The 19,553-nt window shown below is 41.7% G+C and overlaps 1 protein-coding gene across 1 annotated transcript in view; it reads left to right on the forward strand.

Annotated features, from left to right (window-relative positions):
* Nucleotides 1–4,509: 4,509 nt before the first annotated feature.
* Nucleotides 4,510–19,553, forward strand: part of MGAT4A (alpha-1,3-mannosyl-glycoprotein 4-beta-N-acetylglucosaminyltransferase A) — a 79,979-nt gene continuing 64,935 nt past the window's right edge. Inside the window, exons 1-2 of the mRNA XM_062628558.1 lie at nucleotides 4,510–4,622; nucleotides 8,639–8,952. Of these exons, the coding sequence (XP_062484542.1) occupies nucleotides 8,859–8,952 (94 nt within the window). The 5' untranslated portion in view covers nucleotides 4,510–4,622; nucleotides 8,639–8,858. The remainder of the gene's footprint in view (nucleotides 4,623–8,638; nucleotides 8,953–19,553) is intronic.

Raw genomic sequence — 19,553 nt, forward strand, 5'->3', positions numbered from 1 at the left:
CTTCATGGTTTCCGGGTTTATGTTTATGTAATAGTAGGAATGCATTTAAAAGCCTCTGCCTTCAGAAGGAGATGAAATGTAAATGTTCATCGCCTCTGGGCACATGGCAGAGGCATTTGTGGCTCAGACAGAACCTCCACAGCAAGTGAAATGACAGTGATGTGGGCGTAGGGGTACAGAAACATGAGTTTGGAGATCAAGCTCTGTTCCTACCTCCATGAGGGACTTCCTGGACAGATTATTTGCTGCTTCCCATCTCAGTTTTTATCTTGTTAAAGTGAACCAACAATATACCTGCAGGAAAGGATGGCACTATCACACCTGACTTCTGAGTGAGACACAGCTCTGTGTGGAGTGGCATCACAACATGTAACAGAAGATTATTTCATCATGTAAGTCACAGAAGAGGCATAATGAAGATTACCTAAGAGTGATATCTTTTGGCTACTAAGCATTTGTATCTACAATCATATTTTCATGTAATTTTCTATATCCTGTCACTTGTAGAGTATTAACACTACAATAGATGCTACACGAGCCGCACGTTAATACATGAACTGTACATCTAGCAACTTCGTGTCTAAAATAAGTTTACAACACCACAAACCAAAACCTGTCTTTTGCAAACTAGCTCAGCCACTGAAGCATTCGTTTCAGTTTGTGTCTATAAAGCCATAATGAGATCTGGATTTGCATAAGCATCAAACCTGTATGTGAGATGGGAAAGCCTTCTGTATTTATATGTATACACCATTTTATCTAGTCATAGAGAGGGGATGGGAAAGCTCTCCTTACCTTTCCCCTTCTTTTCCTTTCCTGTCGCTTTTGCTTTTCCCTTCCCCTTCCCTTCCCTTTACAGCAGAAATACAGCTTCACTGAGTGAGGTGCTCAGCTAGCTAGAACAAAAAGGATTTGGTCACGGAAAAGCAAAACCGAGAAGTAGAGGTGGAAGCACTGAGAGTCCCAAGGTATTTGCTCTGTTAAAAAAACAAGGCTAGTGGCAGGCTGGGAATAAATCTCTGAAAGAGAACTCAGTTTTCAGTCAGGAGACACAGGCAACTTTCAAACAGATATTTTTCAACTGCTGAGACTTTTGCTGCCACTGCCAAGCACCTCTACCCTTTTTGCTTCTTTCCTAGTGCCTGGAAAAGCCAGAACATGAGCACGGTGAAAGGCAAGGACAACACTGTTATGCTTCTGAATGAGACAGGAGAAGTGGCTGGGTAAAAAGAGCTCCAAATCTGATGAATGGCAACAATCACACAGCCTTATAGAAGTCAGCTGCCCAGGTGTGCCAGGAGCAGTCACTGAAGAATGTGTGAAATTACAGCAGGCCTGGAACGTTTTTTGTCACTTTGTCTTTACTCTGACATGTAGGTAATACCTTAGGAAAAATTTCCCAACATGAAATCTTCTCTGTCAAAATATGATTATGCATTTCTCTCTTGCATTGTTTTGGGGTTTGTTTTGGGTTTTTTTCCTACTGGTATAGACTAGCAAGCTCCTTGGTCTTTCTATTTCAGCAACCCAAGCTAGAATGCCAAGGATTTAAACTTCCTGTATTTTTAAAACAATTTCCTCTCCCACATCTCCTCCATTATGGTTGTTACAGTATTTGCACCTTAACACTTGCATTTAAACACTTGCGAACACTTTGGAAGTGCTTAATCTTCTCCAGTTTCAAAACTGATACTTCAGCTGAACAGCAGTGGCTATAGGATGAAAGAGTAACTGGGCAGAAAGAAAGAACTCAGAAATTTGCAGGCATTAAATATTGTTCAGGCCTAAAATAGAACTGCCACCCTCACCTTACACTAAAATGCAAGCAAAGTTTTAGCGTCAGACAAAAATCCTCAGCTCCTTTCCTCTGGCAGCTGCAGCATTTTCCTTCATCGTGTACTTTTTCCACGCATAAAGTAGCGGAATATGCCAGGAGGCATTTGATTATTGCTGTAGTGGGTCAGATGAGGGCAATGTTGAATATTTATTTTTTCTATTTTGAACTTTGCCTTCCTTCTCAGGAAACTAACTTCAGGGGAAGATGTCAGAGGAACTGAGAAACAAACATGTTATGCTTACCCTATTGTTCAGGGAAGTTAATAGTTAATTGGATACTGTCAAGGTCCAGTCAGTGAAAGAACAAAAAGTAGGAAAGGTTCAGACAGTTCTTGTGAAATGACTGTCATTAAACTCATGGCGCAACACAGCCTTCCCTTCAAAACACTAAGCTCTCTTGACAAAAGGATTTTAATGTGAAAATGTCTCCACCAGTTTATACTTTTCCAGCACAGAAATGCAAAAATTTATATCCCTAAGCAATACTCATCTATTGGAGGCAAACAACGGTGGCTCTAATGTCTTTGTAATGTCTTTGGCTTGTTGGGATCTCAATAGAAAATTCTGCTATAGGTGTGTGTGTGTGTGTGTTTGCACGTGAGGACATGCATGCGCTATTTTTTGTCTGAAAGTTATTGTGCTAAATCTGTTTTTCAGTAAAAAATCCACTTCATTCCAGTTCCTTACAAAAGGGAAGATTGAGGCACATTTTCATAATAAATTCTCACTGCTCAACAAATAAAACCACAGAACAGCCTGTGTATCAAGACCTTGCAAACTCCTTTTTTTGTGCTCTGCCTGAGTTACCAGCAGCCCCTCTTTGCAAGCTTTGAGAAAGCCACAAAAATCACTGAAGGCTTCTGTGCAGGTACCCTAATGTGTAAAAATACTGTAGCATGCTTAAGCATTAAATAAAAATAAGCTATGGAGACTTGCTAAAGGTCACTCTTCAGACAGAACAACTAGCAAGATTTTTCCTCAGTTTCTAGTTCTAGTAGGGAACTACCCCACTATATCTACAGTAAAAGCCTTAACTGAGAGTAAAAATGTGTACTATAGGCTGTTGAAATTAGGTGAGAGATGAGTAAAAAAAGGGGAAGCAATCAAGTCAGTCAAAAGGATTGAAGACTGCTAAACAGCTAGCACTATATGGTAAAAGCATGGATCTTTTGAGGTAGGCTGGACCCTAACCTAAGCTGAGGGTGCTGTTTGACTGATTTTAATGGGAGCTTTCAGACCTCCCAAACATGCATTAAATTCCTGGAACACATGAAACCAACCACTGAAGGTAGGGGATTATTTACAGAATAGAACCACCACAACCCTAAATCATTAGCCCATAGAGTAAAGCCGTCACTAATTTCTTTCAGTGATTGCCCAACGAAGAAATAATGACCCTCTGGAGGAAAGCCAGTTCGTTTTCACACCTCTGAAGCTGTACCCATTTTAACAGCCTCTTGGGCAGCACACATGGCATTGCAACTCGTGAATGGTACAAAGGACAGAGGGTTCATTTAACCAGTGTGAAGCAACAAGCTGCTTTTTAACTAAACAGTTCTTGTTACAAGCTCTACATAATTAGCACAGTATGAACTCAACAGTAGAATTCATGGCTGTGACTTCATGTCACTGGTGAACTCACACATCACATGGGGCGCCAATACATGTGATTTGCTTGGCACTGAGAGGCAGATTGAGAAATCTTCTGCCAAGTTCAGCTTCTTTACAGGAGGATAGACATAATCCTTATGCATCGGGCTAGGGAGGGACAAATTCAGGATGGACCTCCTGCAGCTTACCACGACGCAACAAGTAACCAAGTGCTGGGACAGCTAAGCCTTTCTTAGGAGTCTTTCAGAACAATAACCCCCTAAAAGTACATCCTAATAAGTAGACACGCCGTGGCAAGACAAGCACCTAGAATCTTGTGTTCAGTTCTGGGCCCCTCACTATAAGAGATACTGAGTTGACGATCCAGAAAAGGGCAACAAAACTGGTGAAGGGAGTGAATGAAGCACAAGTCTTATGAGAAATGGCTGAGGGAACTGGGGGTGTCCAGTCTGGAGAAGGCTCGGGAAGGACCTTATGGCTCCCTACAGCTACCTGAAAGGAGGTTGTAGTGAGGTGGGGGTAGGTCTCTCCTCCCAAGTAACAAGCAATAGGACAAGAGGTAACAGCCTCAAGCTGTGCCAGGGGAGGTTTAGACTGGGTATTAGGGAAAAATTCTTCACAGAGAGCGATCAGTCACTGGAACAGGCTGCCCAGGGCAGTGGTGGAATCACTGCTCCTGGAAGCATTCAAAAACCCATTTAGATGAGGCCCTCAGTGACATGGTTTAGTGATGGACCTGGCAGTCCTTGGATGAAGGTTGGGCTTGATGATCTTAACGGTCTTTTCCAACCCTGTTGACGCTACGATTTCCATGAGCACTGACAACGCCCCCACGCTCCAGCTCCCACCACTGCTTCTGAGGGAGGCCTCGCGAGACAGAGCCATTTATAGCTGCGGCCGAACAGAGCGACAGGACTCTCAGCCAATGAGTCTCCTCCTCCGACGCGGCCGCCCATAGGCTGCCCGCGGGGCCGGTGGGCGGGGCGTATCCCCGTGCCGTTCCACGGCGCTCCGGGGGTGGGGGGTGCGGTTGCGCGGGTTGTGTGCGTCGCTGAGGAGGAAGGGGAGGTGGGGGGGGCCGGGAGAGGGGAGTGAGATCCCCGCGCGAGCCGAGACAGTCGCCCGCCCGCCGCCGCCCGTGCCCCGCGGCTCCCCCTGCCGGAGCGCACGCACAGGTGAGGATGGCAGCGGCGGTCAGTGGGTCCTGCTCCCCCGCTGCCGCCTTCGGACCCGGCTCAGAGCCGGCAGCTGCAGCCGGCTCGGGTGCTTGCGGGGGGTCAGAGCCGGGTGTTTCTCCCCACCTTCTGGAGCGGGTGTGCGGCGGAGGCTGTTTCCCTCCTAGCGCCGCCGGTCTCTGCGGGTCTCTGCGGTCTCTCTGGGGGCTGTCCTGCTCCGCCATCTGCGTGTATGCACCCTTCTGCGCTCGCATGCACCTGCCTGGTGGCAGTGGTGGTGTAGGGAGCCCTTGCGGGTCCTTCGCAGGACTTGCTGCCGCCCCCTCCCTTCGCCCTGTGCTTAGGGTGCGCTCCGGGCGGTTGGAGGGTAAGAGCGGCGCTGCTCCCCCTCCTTCTCCCTCTGGTGCGCTCGGGCAGACCCTTCTTGCCATCCTTCCTCCTTCGCTTCCCGGGAGAGGGAGCCCGCGGGGGTTCGGCAGAGTTTGCAGTTTCCCGTCCCTCTTCCTTCCCTTCGCCACCACGCTCCGATGCGCCAGGCAGCTCCGCGGACCGGCGCTCTCCCTCCTCTCCGTCTCCCTCAGCTCTCGCCCTCTGCTGCCTGGCAGAGCTGGCGCGGCCGGTGCGTTATCTCCCCGCTTGATCTTTCGCTTCTCAGACTAAATAGCCAGGGCCGGGGCGGTGAGACACCGAGGAAGGTCCCGGCTAACTCGGGACGGTTTCGGCGGAGGCAGCGGATCGCCGTTCCCCGGGCTTGGGGCGTTTCGGCTGCGAAATGACAGGGCGCCGGCGAGCCGGAGGGGACGGCCGTTAACGGAGGCGGGTGACGGGGGGGTTGCTGAAGCGTTTCAGTAGAAATAAGGTGGAAAGTCCCCTGTTTAGCGGATCTCCACCAACCTTTTCCTTCTTGTCTCTTAATCGTTCTCCCGTGCCTTGAAGAACAGCCTTTTAAACGCAACGCCGCTGCCGCGGTAGGTGCTTTTGCACCTCCCGGCAGGATGGGATCTGGCCTCATCCCCCCAGAAGTCTGGCTCGCTTCATGCCCTGATTCTACACCGTTCAACCCTTCAGCAATTGTGCGAAGAGCCTTTGCCGGGGCATTGAAGTGTAACGTTTTTTTCTGATTTGTGGTTGGAAATATACTTTGTATGTGTTTTGGGAGTGTCTGGGTACATACAGAAACTTCTTGGTTTATTTAAGATGTGATTCTTCTGAATCCTCAGTAGAATGCCCCTCAGCACCTGAGGGGTGCCAGGTACCTTCGGTACCCGTTGCCGTCAGCATCTACCAGGACTGTTCCTGTCAGTCTGCAGGGGAAAAGGTTCAGGTCACAACGGTGCTGGAAAGTTTCATAGGCTTCAATCTATCTACTTATTCCCTGTCATAACGTTGGCTCAAACTGGATTACCCCTCAGTTAAATTTGTTTAGTTTGTGTGATAAATTATTGAACAAATCTAAAGTGACCACCTGGGGCTTAAATAATTTATGTCCATCTACACATGGGTTTCTGCTGGTTTAACTATCTGCATTTTTAAAAGCTGGAGCGCTTCTGGTTCATGCATGGCCTTGATGTATGCAGTTTGATACAGTGTAATGCTTGAATAATCGTCTAAGTATTGCTGAGCTGTAGCTGAGCTGCTGGTGTCTGTGCTAAGAGGAGTGGGTACAAGACCAGAAGAGAAAGATAAAAGCAGAACCAGCCAACTCAAACCCATGATAATTATTAATTTGACACAATTTGTGCATACTTGCTGCTAATTGAATCATGTTGCTTTTTTCTTTTTTTTTTCTTTTTTTTCCTCTGAATTCTTTCATGCTGTATATTTTTTATTTATTTTTTTTTTTATGGATTCAAATTGCTCAGTGAGAAGCCCTGATCACAACATCCTGATTTTATTGCAGCAAATGTAAAAATGATGCCCGCGTTTTCTAGTGAGGCAGGTGGTTCATTTTCCTGGCATTATCAGATGATATTTTTGCTCTCCTGATTGCCCTCTCTTGTTTGCATGTCAGACCAGCTGTCTGTTTGCCCCAATGGGATAATCTGTCTAGCTTGCAGACTGGTCTTTCATGCACACCTGACCTGCTCCAGAGAGATCTGACTGCTGCTAGAATAATGGTAAAGGTAGATGAAGGTTTAGTCATCCTTGCTTCAGAGGCACTTTAGCTGTGTTAAACTGTTAGTGTCAGTGACCTGAGTGGTATCCTAGCTGTTTATTCTGTTAGTCTGGGAATCACCTGAACTTTCCAAATTTATGCAGACAGGCCTTATAAAACCATGGGGTTTTGAGATCTTTGCCTTTCCTTGCTACAGTTCACCCAGACTTTTATCACCAGATTACTATTGCTACTCTTCCGGCTTTTTATCACGTCCATCACCTATTCAAAGTGCTGGTGCTGATGATACTTACTGGCATGCCATACTCTCTGTGTTGACTTTCTATAGGTCTCTCAGTTGTCTTTATCTTTTATTTCATTGAATTCAGGTTTCTTGTGTCATAAGACTTTTCACAGTTCTTTCTGTTCCTGCTCATTATTTTGTTTCTTACTGAATTTTGCCATCGTCTTTGTCTGCTTCCTGTGTTCTTGCATTTGTTTCCTTCCTCATAGGTGCTATGTGATTTCTGAGTTAATGTTTACACAAGCCAATCTGTGTGTAAAGTTCCTCAAAACAAAGCTTGTTAGTAGCATTATATGGGAGGTAATCACAGTCTGAAGATAAATGTTTTCTGTAACTTGGGTGTCGTGACCACAATTTGAACACAAGAGCCTGTAGGTCTGCAACTTTGTTGTTTTTTTCTCTTAATTTCTTGATCATGCCTGTTGGTTATATCTTGTTTTGCAAGCTCCTTGGTAAAGGTAGCATGTGCTGTGATACAGGCTTGGGCAGGGTAGTTCAGATTTGACTGGAATCTCTTGGTACCATAAGGATAATACAAAATATATTTTTCTCTGTTGTTATAAATGCACCCAGGCAAGAGAGTGCCAGAGATTGCTTCCAAGGAAGATTCAGAGCAAGTTATTTATTGCTGGGTAGCATTATTTGTATCAAATATAGTTTATAGTGCGGTAAAATCTGGTAGTGCCTTAAAAGAACATTAAATGTTAATGTTTGAACTACTGTAAGGGATGAAGTAGTGCTTTAAAAACAAATCTACACACGTCCCTTCTTAAAGTTGGTTAATTTATTTCCTTGTGCTTTGCCTTGTGCAGTTAGGACAGTGTGGTTAGCTGCTGGCTGTGTTTGGCCAGCTGAGGATTTTCTAATCCCAGGATATGAAACCTTCCTCTGGGATGAAACTGAACTGTAGGTAATTTCTGTTGTTTTGTTCTTGTGCCTGTGTGACAGAGATAGAGGAGTGATATGGTCATACCATGGTGTTTTGTGGGGCTTTTGGGTTTTTGCCAGTTCATATAGATTGAGCACTCTGAGTGTGTGACTAGTCTGTGCATAGATGTAGCTAAGCTAGGGAAAAAATGGTTGTGGATGGATCAAACACGCTTACACTAAGCAGAGAAAGATGAGTGATGTAGGTTTGTAAAGGCTGTTTATGACTGGTCTCTCAGTTTGCTGGGGGCAGTTCTGCTGCTGCAGTTACATTAGGCCACACTGATTTCAGAGCAGTTTTGTTGATGTGAGGGTTTAGGAGTGGGGCCTTGAGTTGCTGGCTTCCTGAAAACAACTCTTGTATCAGTTCATTACCTGCCAGGTGGCACGTGATCCCTCCCGCCTTGACTTTATGATAAACTTGTAATGTTGGTGATGTGTATGTTTGTCCTTTGCTAAGCAAATTCATGTGAAATACAGCTCTTCCAGATACAAGCAGTCTTTACAGAAAGAGGACAAATCAATCTAACAAGTTCTGTTCTCTGAGCCAAGACTGAGGCAGTGCGGGGGAGGTGCGTGTAAGGCACAGTAATGAGAGTGTAGTAGTATTTCGTTACTGTATTTTGGTACATGGGGACTCTTGTCAATATTTTTGGCATAATCTGTTAAAATTTTATTTCCTTTAAACAGGACTGGAAGAAGAAAGACAAGTTTAATTCATGAGAACGATAAGAGAGCTTACAACAGATTGGAATGGATTGATTTACGATACCTCTGATATGTGAGAGCTACATTTTGTGTTGCTTTGGCCAACTGCTGCTGATGGACTTCAGCTGACTTCATTGCAGCAAGCCCAACAGATAGGTCCTCATCTCTAATAGAACATAAACAAGTGTGATGCTGAAATGAGATGAGGCTCCGAAATGGAACTGTGGCCACCGTGTTAGTTTTCATCACTACTTTCCTCAGTTTGTCCTGGTATACTGCATGGCAAAATGGGAAAGGTAAGTAAAAGGCTCCAAAACCAAATTGACCTTCATGAGCCTGTATGGTACTGCTGCTATATGTTAGCAATCTGTAAATTGTTTGTTGACTAGCACTGCTCCAAAAAAATATTGCCTTGGCAAGGAATAAACATCCACTAATAGATTCAGGAAAATTAGCTTGGAGCCACTGTGATTTTAAAAATGAAAAAAAAAATATACCAGAAGAAAATCAGATGCTGCCCTTGGAGGAAGGGTTTGGTCAAGGCTAAATAGTTGTAATTTGGTGGGTTGTTTTTTTTTTTTGTTATTGTTGTTTTTTTGTTTTTTTTTTTAATTTTTTTTCCTGGTTCCTGGAGAAAAAAAAAAATTACAACCCTCAAACAAACCCCATGTTCTCTGGTTGTTGTTTTTCTTTTTTTATTATTTTTTATTTTTATTTTATTTCCGTGTAACATATGGCCAATGGACCCGGCTGGAGAATGTTATTTTTGGTGCTGCTTTCTCTTCCCTGATGATACAGTGATGGCAGTGGCAAACTGCCAGTCAAGATTATGGAAAGACTTTTTTTTGCTGTCTTTGACTGACATATAAAATATTTCTTGTCAGTGCATGATATAAGAAATAAAGTAATGAGAAAATTGACCAGGTAGTGGGAAATGTACCTATTATAACAACATGAGCAATCTCATTAAATAATAAAGTATCTTTTGTGTGTAATATACTTTTACCTTCTTAAATATCTTAGTTTATGTCAACGCACTCCATGTGAGGCTTGTAAATTCATTTTTTCAGAGGGTCAGGCCTGTTAACTGCAAGTCAGATGTTTTGGTTTTGTCCATTAGTAAAGCAAATAAACTTGTTCAGCAGTGGTCTTTAGGAGAAGAAAGGGATTTGGGTTTTTTGTGTTTTTTTTTCTTCATAAACATCTGATCTTTTGAAAAATAGTAGACTATGTCCTTCTAAGATCAAGTAATTTTAAAACACATTCTGTCTTTAGTGAGCTTGCTACACGGTTTATTCTGACTGTTCTGCTGAGAATACTATCTTCAGTTGTACCTCAGGTCCAATAAGAAGAAGCTGAGGTTCTCCAGGAATATTGTCTGTTGTAGCATAGGCAACTTGTAACCCTTATTTCAGTATAAAAGAAGCAGATGAGTTCTGTAGCGTATCGAATTATTGTTGGGTTTGATTTTTTTCTTTCCCCATTGGGCACTTGCAGGAGAAACAGACGCTTTGTGGTGTGATCTCTGCTGTAGCAGTTGGTTGGTAGGCTAGCCTTCTGAGTGTAAGCAGCAGGAAAAATGTCAGGTTCTCAAGGCTGTGGTAATATATAGATCTTTTCATTGGAAAACAAAAGTGTAGACGTGCCAAAGACTGACAAGAAAAGGGTATCTGAATAGCACTGTAAGTAGTATTTTCTTCATTTTGACTAATGTCACATTCCGTAGTTTCACTTTATGTTACCGATTTATTTCTTGCTGAAGAACCTCACATGAACTTTGCTTTCACTTCAGCAAAGATAAATGTTTATGGAATGTCTTTTTTTTTTTCTTCTTTTCTTTCTTTCTTGATATGTCATTTACAAATCTTGTTCTCTTTTGTCAAAACAGAACACCAAGAAAAGTCTTTGTTAAAAGAAATTAACAGAAATCTGTGATTTGGAGAGCAGTAATATGTACAGCACTTACACAATTAAAGCTGTTGTTGGTCAGACTGCTCTATAACACTTTTTATTTCTTTCCTATTTGAATGCTTAGAATCAATGCTTAATGGTAGTATGAAAGTTCTGCATTTATCTTCTTCCAGGTCTTGCTGGTGAGCATTAGGATAGGTAATTTGTTAAATAAAAATCAGTGTCATGAGACATCAATAATGTGTTCATCATAAATCACAGTTACGAGACTGCAGTCTGGATAACTTATCTTAAGATGTTGCTTCAGGAGAAATTTATACATAAAACAATGGGGGTTTTATTTTACTTTTTAACTTATAGTTATCATTTTATTAATTTGCACAGGTTGTACAAAACCAAAAGAGATCTGAGTTCATTTTGTACCATGTTTTTAGAGACATTCCTGCACCAATAGAAAAGATTAAGAAACTGATGATATGTGTTTATTAAGATTATTTTTTTCCAGCTTGATATAATTTTGTATTTAGTAAGCCTTTCAAGATGGTATCTTAATTCACTGATATCATTCTAATTACAAATTTTTGAGTGGCTCAATTAGAAGCAAATACAGCACTTGCCGTTCCAATTCATTGAGAGGCTATGGGGTGTCACATACTCTGCCCATTATCTTTTGTTATTTGTTACATTTCTATGGCATGCACTAGAGTCCTGTAGTGCTGTCCATTTGTCAGTCTTTGGACAGCAAAGTAAATCAACACTTGGAAAGAAAATACTATTAAAGTTTTTTAAAGAAAAAGCAAATCCCCAAATGGCTGGCTTCTCAGTGATAAGTAGAACAAATTTTGCTTTTTAAAAGCAGAAATATAGTGCCTTGTTTCTAACAACCCTAATCCAGTATTCAAGTGATTAATTTTACTTGAGAAACTAAGAACTTGGACAGTTGTCACTTAAAATGCAGAATTGTTTGTAGAATAGCAATAAGACTGGGATTATGTGATGTTTTTGTAGATCATGTCTTCTGGTAAATACACCTTGTTCCAGTCTATGCAGGGTAGGATTTAGATACTTGAAAATGATACAGACTTTGGTACTGTTTTAAAGTGCTAAAAATTGTTTAAATCACTGTTCTACAGGGACGTCTTAAGGATGTCCCGAAAAGTTGTCAGGAGCTGAAGGCAATACTCTGTCTGAAGTGCCATCCCTGGAAACAGCATGGCTTTAGCTTACCTAATGATCTGATTATGTAAATAACTTTTCACAGAGCAGATGCTGCTCTTTGAATGAAATGGTCAGTTATGTGGTTGTGCTTTTAAAACTGAGTTTGAAAAAGGTTCACTGAAATACCTCTGGCCTTTGGAAAGAGTTTTCAAAATCAGTTATAATTCTTTGCCACTTTCTGGACCCCATGCAATGTCTAGAAGCGCTTGAGTTGTGAGGAAGCAGTACATGCGCTGAACACACCTGGGAAAGGCCTCTCCTGTGTGATCTATGTGCAAGAGTCGTGGGTGAGACTGCTTGCTAGGAGTTAAAAATGTGCTATGGTTAGCACAAAGGAAGTAGATGTTAGAAATCAAATCTTGCCAAAATTACTTCGGTGCACAGAAGGACCACTTTTAAAGGATCTGCAGTCACTGTGAATTCACAGTCAGTTTGGTGTAAGTTGTCCTTGTATGGCTCCAAAGACTGAGCTCTTATGCAAGTGCTAACTTTATGCTTAACTCTACCTCCTTTGACTAAATAATGCTTTCTGGTACTACAAACCTGCTCGGAGGCACAGGCCTTCACCACCTCATTTGTGCACCACTGCAATGCAGTGTTTTTTTTATCCTTAAGGCACTTCTCTTAGGAAGATCTAAGCAATACAAAACAGCACGGTATACCTATTACACCAGCCACAAAAATTACGTCAAAGCTGTTGCATGCTCTGTAGAGAGCATAGTCTTGGTGCTTTGATCTTTAATGTGACTAGTGGCCTGAGTAAATAATGTTCCAGGAAGAGCATAAGGCTCTTGAGCACCACAGAGCATACTCTTCTTAGGTCAGCAAACTTCCTGATGCCTGTTACCAGCATGGAAAGGAAGGTAAATAACTTTACTGAATTAGGGAAGGTGTGGTACTATGAAATTCCTCAGCAAAGCATTCATTAACCTCATTAATTTGCTTCCCCTGTTAAAGTTCTACTCTGATTCTTAACAATTCTACACACTTTTTTTTTTCTGTTGAGTGTATGTTACTTTGTTCTTGGTGAAAGATAGTGGTTGGCAGTGTCTTGCATCATTTTTAGAAGGCATTTGGTTACTTGAAGTGGTGAGGAAACATACGGAGTATGTATTGTGAAAATCTGATGCAACTTAACCCTTTGAGATTGTCTAAGCTATGTAGTTTTCAGAGCAAGCTGAAACTAGTCGTGTATATCATCTTTCTCCCATCTAAAACATATTTTGGTTTAGTGATGAGGAATTAGTTGAAAAAATTTACGGTTTTCAGTTCATCCTAGGGTGGTGGTGTAACTGTAGGATCTTTTCACTGTATGAGGATGACTTCTTTTGGTATACTGGTTTAAACTGACAAGGAAGGACCTGCAAGAGGGCTTTTGAGATACTTATCTAGCTTCATAGTTTGCTGAATATTCACTCATATTTAAGTAATGATGGTTAGAGCTACAGTTTTGTATTAGGCATGACGTTTTCTCTTATTTGGAAGGAAAATTATGTGGGCTGTAAAACAAAACTGTTGTCTTTTCTTCTCCTCTGGCTGCTTTCATAAAATTAGAAGTCCCATGCTGTTTCTCAGCCCTGATAGTCATAAGTGCTGAAAAATATCTACACTTAATAACAAGCATAAGAAAACCTGAGACTAAACCAAAAAGCCTCAGCCAGTGGTGGAAAATCCAGGAGGTGGTTCTCCTCCTTCTCCTGGAGGAAATGTTTAGGATAACAATGGAGGAAACAGGGCAAGGAAGACAGGAGATATACAGATAGATAGAGATAGATATTAGTTCCCTCCCTGACAGTGGTTATGCAAATATTCCCTTTAAAAACATAAATGTTAATTGCAGTCCTCTGGCTGCATGTTCTGATTTTCATAGTTATGTGCCGATTTCCCACTGATATGAATTAAGACCAGCCAACCAAAAAAGTTAAATGGGCTTCAAGCTGGGAATAGTGGAGACAGAGGAAGGGAGGAGCTGGTGTGGGATGCTAAAGTAGAAAGTACATATAGCAGCTTATGTTATGCCAGTTTGTTTGCAGAAGAAAGGTGGTTGTTGTTTTGTTTTTGTTTTTTTTTTTTTTTTTTTTTTTTGTTTTGTTTTGTTTTGTTTTTTTCTTTTCTGTTAAACAGGAGGGAAGCATGATTTCCTTTGGAAATTCTGTTGTAGATCTTCCAGGAGCTGAAACTAAAGGAAGTAGGAGTTTCCTTTTTCTTTTTAATACCAGCACAGAAACATTACTTTAGTCTTTATCTAAAATACTCTTTAAGCTTCATTTCCAAAACTGACAAATTGGCATCCATCTGATTGATATTAAAAGTAGGAGTGGAATTTCATTAAAGCCAATCAGGAGTGTAGGTTTGGAATAGTTACAGAGGGTCCTGTGCAGGTAATGAGCACGCTATCCCAGGTGAATTGAGCAGAAGAGGTATTATATATCCCAGCTATTCACGTGGGCAGTTTTTAGGTCTGGTATCTTTGTGTCTGTCTTGTGCCCGTTGCAGTGGAACTTCTCTGACACCAGTGATTTGGTGGGCTGCAGTGGAAAGGATCGCAACCGAAGTTGTTTTAGCAGCACTGCCTTGTCCCCTTTTTCTGTAACTTGCTAACTAGGTTAGCTTGACAGTTTATGGGAGTCTAAAGCTTGGTTGCTACCAGTGTTTAATGTGACCAGACTTGGCCGACATCTTGAGGGACTGCTCTTGATTGTGGAGTTCACATTGTTGAGGAAAGGTAATACTTTTGCTCAGTGTGGCTTCTCTTAATACTACTTCACCCTGAATCTATGCTTGCATGACTACCGCAAAATGCTGGTTGCTGCTGCCATGCAGAGGCTAACCTGTAAGTGATGTAGCCAACCTAGGAAAGAAAGTTGCATCCAAGACAATTGCTTATTCCCTACTGTAAGAAATACATGTATCCACTAAGAAACCTTTGCAATAGATTGTAAACCAGAGTGTATTTATCTTTTTGCTAGTAACTGCCTTCCTAGAGTAGTTACAATAGATACATAGTCATATTTCTAACAGTGAGTAAGGGGGTCTTCGCAATGTCCTGTTTGTGGTGGTTGGTATTTTCCTTAGTGAATCTGGGTGATAGAAGGGAGCAATTTCTTGCTAGATTTCAAACAGCACCATTCTGGAGGAGCAGAGAAGGCAGGCAAGAGACTTGTGGAAGTTGGAGACCTAGTCCAGAAGGGAGGTGAATGGAGGGTTGAAGGTAGTTAAAATGCCCCAGATAGGACATTGGGCGCACTAAAGCGGGGAAAAACAAAACAAAACCAACACGTATACATAACGTGTATATGTTAAACCCGCCTGGACACATTCCTGTGTAACCTTATCTAGGTGTTCCTGCTCCGGCAGGGGGATTGGACTAGATGATCTTGTGAGGTCCCTTCCAATCTCTAGCATACTGTGATACTGTGATAAAGTACAGGGAAGAAGAAATTTGGTGTTAGGATGCTAGTTAGAAATGGCAGTTTACTGTAAATCAAATGCTAAGCGTGAGTCACCATGTTATTGCAGGAAACAAAAGAAATTGAACAGAAAAGGGTGCTAAGGAAGTAAGAAGTATGAAGTCAGCTGCTCCAGCCATAGGGAGTCTTTCTGCACTGCTGACATTGTGTTCACTTCTAGATGGTCCACTAAGGAAATAGATTTATTAGCTAGGGTTCAAAGGAGCAAGAGTGATCAAAGATCTAAAAAATCTAAACTGTAAGGAAGGATCAATGTCCTGACGTTCCTTAGCTTGAAGGAAAGGTGTGAGGAGAGAGACAGGGAAATTAGTTTCAAATGTTTTTAAAGTTCTTTAGGGGAAAAAACCAACAAGAACCCATATTCATTTTGTAGCCACACTGAATAACAGGATATAAAGGACTGAAACGGAAAGAGAGAACAAGGCTAGGTAGTGGAAAGAGGTGTTTTTTTTTTTTTTAATGGTAAGTGTAGTTACGTACTGAAGTAGATTGAAGGGAGGGGTGAAGAACTTCCACGCAGGCATTTTCAAGAGCAAGTTGAATCAGCAGTGGCAAGTAAAAGACACCAATACTACATTTGGTACCAACAGAGATTTGGGCTAGCACAAAAAGAGTTACTTACACTGGGTTTTAAAGTTAATATGACACTCAAAATAAGTCTTAGATAGGGAAGACCTGCAGCTGGCAGGAATGGTCTAACTTTGAAGTAGCTATCTTCTTGAAATCAGCTTGGAGGAGGGGGTTAGACTAGATGACCCCTAGAAGTCCTGTCTAACCTAAGTTGTACTAGGTGTTTTTGTGGCCAAGTTTATCTCCTTTTGTGGCCAGAGGGATGTGCCAATGCATTTCATTACTAAATAATACTGATGTTTGCATGGGATATGTGAGAGCTGCCCTCTTATCAGAAAATTTGATCCCTTCAAACATGTAAAATGTTTGCCTGTATTTTAGCAGATTCACTTAAGCTTTTATTGTTAATGTCCACTGCCATTTCTACAGGTAGGAACCATGACAATACTGTGTTAGAAAAAAGTCTCAAAAAGGGACTTGCTTTTATTTTCAAGCGTAATTATCCTTTTTGTTTTCCACCTCCTCACTTCCATGGTTTAGACTAGTATTTTATTCAGTAACCTTATTCCTACTGTGTAATCACAACTTTATTTGCTATTTGCTGTCTGGATTAAAAAAAAAGCTTTTTTTCATTATTGATACAATCTTTAGGATTAGAATCCTATAAATTGTTTCTTTTTAAGATGAGACACCAGTAAGTCTATAATTTAGTTTTGTTTATAATGCACTATGTTTTCTTTTGCTGAACATGACAGAAAGTGAATAGAAAGTGGTTTCCTTGCTCAGAGTGCAAGGCTTTATTGCAGCTAGTCTCTGCCTAAAAAGCAATTACTCTACAGTATTTTAGAGCTGTGCTTCCAGCTGCTTTTCTGGTTGTCTCCTTGGCTTTCATGCAGTTTTCTGTCTATTCCTGTGGATGCTTCCCACAGATGTGCCACCCATCTATCTAACAGTAAACAACAGAAACCCTATTTTTACTTGTGGCAATATATAATTTTGCTATCTTATGCTGAAAAAGGAATTTAAGTTTCCTGTGCCTATTAAGCATAAATGTTGCTATTGTAGCCCACACATACATCAGGGTCTTATATATCAACACCATGAACATTAAATTTTTCTCAGACAGTTCAGGAATGGGCTGAACTAAATATTTTTTTCCATTACAGACTACTAATAAAGTAGTTGTTCAAATAAACAGCCCTCATATTTAGTTGTACAGCCCCTAGAGGCGAACTGTAGAGGTACTCTTGGAGGGAGATTTGAATAAAATAAATGTGATGGGATCACATTTGACTTACAAGGTTGTTGTTAATTTGCAGCAACATGGGAGCATGGTGAAGCTTTGATCCCGAGTTGTTTGCAAGGAGTACAAGTTAGACAGAATATGTTCTCTGAAGCAGCTTGTTCAACACAGTTGTCAAGGCAAAAAGAAACAAGGAGCATCAGCAGCCTCAACCCACTGGCATGTGTGAAAACAATAATAAAACTTCTGCAATGGCTTGGCTTTTGTGCCCAACCTATTAAGGATTTCTGAATGTTTCAGCACTTAGAATAGCATTGCTAATTGCGAGGTGGTAGCTGTCTTCTGACCAGTTATCTTTTGATAGATGAATTTTATTCTGATACATTAAAATGTTCAACATTTGTCTGTGGATCTACTATTACTAATTTCATTTAGATTTAGAAAGCTAGCTTTTCTTGCTGCAATTCCTGGCTTGTCTGTTTTAAGAGGAGGGAAAGGAATGGTTTAGAGTATCTTGATTTACAGGTACAGAAACTCACAAAGTTACTGACAATTCTGTAGTGGAAACAAAAAATGTTAAAGCATTTCAGATTGTCAGAACTGAATGATTGCTTTTTTCTTTCTATGTCATGATTCTGGTTTCCTGTGTGCCACATTGTACTGTAACTGAGTTAATCTGTCTGAGAATATACAGCATTTTAACTCTCAAAATGTGAGCCCTGAATGTTCAACAGTGTATGAGCAGATAGTGTGATGATTCTTGGAGAAGGTTTGGGGTATGTATACCTTGGTTATCCTGGAAATTACTTCTTTTTTCTTTACGGAAATCTTGCCTGGACACAAATCCTTCAGCTAAAGAGCCTGTTAGCCCTGGATGGGTGGATGCTGCTGCACAGGCATCCTGTTGCTGACCAGTTTACTGCATGACCAGAAATCCCAATGGCATACACAGATTGTGTAAGTGTGTACAGTAAGTGACACCTTCAAGAAGTTTTATGTAAGTGTATATTTATGACTGGTAGTTGCTGAGCAATTGCACAATAGCACACATGCTTTTGGGATGCCTGAGTGGAATCAACCACTTGATTACTGCCTGGTTGATTGATATATGTGCTGTGAGTCACATTCTGGAGGATGTATAGAGGGGCATGAGTTGTAGAGTTTATTTGTGTGGAAGCATCAGGGTTAAATGCTTCTGCTTTGCACAGATGTATCTGTTCATCTGCAGAAATAGGGGAGACCTGTCTGTAACTTGTAGACACGTGATGGTAGAATAACTGCTTTCCCTTTTGATGTAAATAGGATGCAGGCGTTTGAAGGTAGAGATAATCTTTTGGGGTCAGGGCTCATTTTCCGTTGTTTTCCGCCTCCACACTGCTTTAATGAGAAGGCAGTTGTGTACAATAAATTTGCAGTTTTGTATTACACAGAGACACTGAAAAAGAGACTTTGCCCTGTATTCGTAATATGTTGCTTTAAACCCAACTATTTAACTCTGGTTGATAAAGCTTTTAATTTGGAATGAGCTGTAACTGAATGGAAGAACTTTCTTTCTCTTGTATATTGGGGATCCAGAGATGAGTTGCATTGGAATTTGTAGTATTTTAGCTGTGTGTAGATAGCAGTGATCAGTCATTTGAATTGGTTAAAGTTGAGAATTTGTCTCTGCGCAGGAAAAGATTTGATGCAGAGACATTCAGAATATGTTCGTATATTCAGTACCAATGGCTTTATCATTACAACTGCATCGGAGACCAACTTAAATTAGTGACTCAGACAATGAACGTAGGATGGTTGTGGTTAACTTTTCTCTGAAGCTGAAATGTCACTGCAGCTTCATTGTTTTGATGTGCCACTGTATCTTCTTTTTCCCTCTGTCACTCCTTTGTAACACATTTTTAGTCTGTCCTCCTCACTTGGTTCAAATTTGGTGTTGACAGTAACAGTGTATTCCGTAAGTTTGGAGGAAACAGGCTGTTACCACCAGGAAAGAGTCTCCGCTTGGTCCCAGGCAGGGGTAGGCTGGAACTCAGCAGTAGTGTTGGGCTTTGTTAGGCAAAAAGTGTTGGGCTTTGCTGGCAGCCACTGCTCATGTTCCTGCTGACCACACAGTGGGTGCAGAGCTGTGTCTGCTGCAGCACTGCTCTCTTTTGCTAGTGATTGAAGGCAGATGCTATTTGAAGTATATGTCTGGGAAGGCATATACATGGGGGAAACATGAGGACTGGTGTTCCAAGGGCCGAACACTGTTTCTGCTGGCTGGGGTTATAATGACAGAGGAACAGAGGGTCCTGGGGTGTAGACAGGGAGTCTTGGGGAAGAGCTGGAGCCACTGGGACAGAAGTCCTTGTCGGTGAGAGAGGATGGAAACAACTGTAGAAAAAGGAATCTCCGAAACTTGTGTGGATGCAGTATCTGCTGGTTGGGTTTGGGTATTTGCCCTCTGCTTCCACCCTCAACTCGGCTCCCCACCCCAGATCTTGGC

The sequence above is a fragment of the Pezoporus occidentalis genome, unplaced genomic scaffold (genome assembly GCF_034315485.1).
Source record: "Pezoporus occidentalis ecotype Australia unplaced genomic scaffold, CSIRO_AGI_Poc_V1 ctg32, whole genome shotgun sequence".
NCBI lineage: Eukaryota > Metazoa > Chordata > Aves > Psittaciformes > Psittacidae > Pezoporus > Pezoporus occidentalis.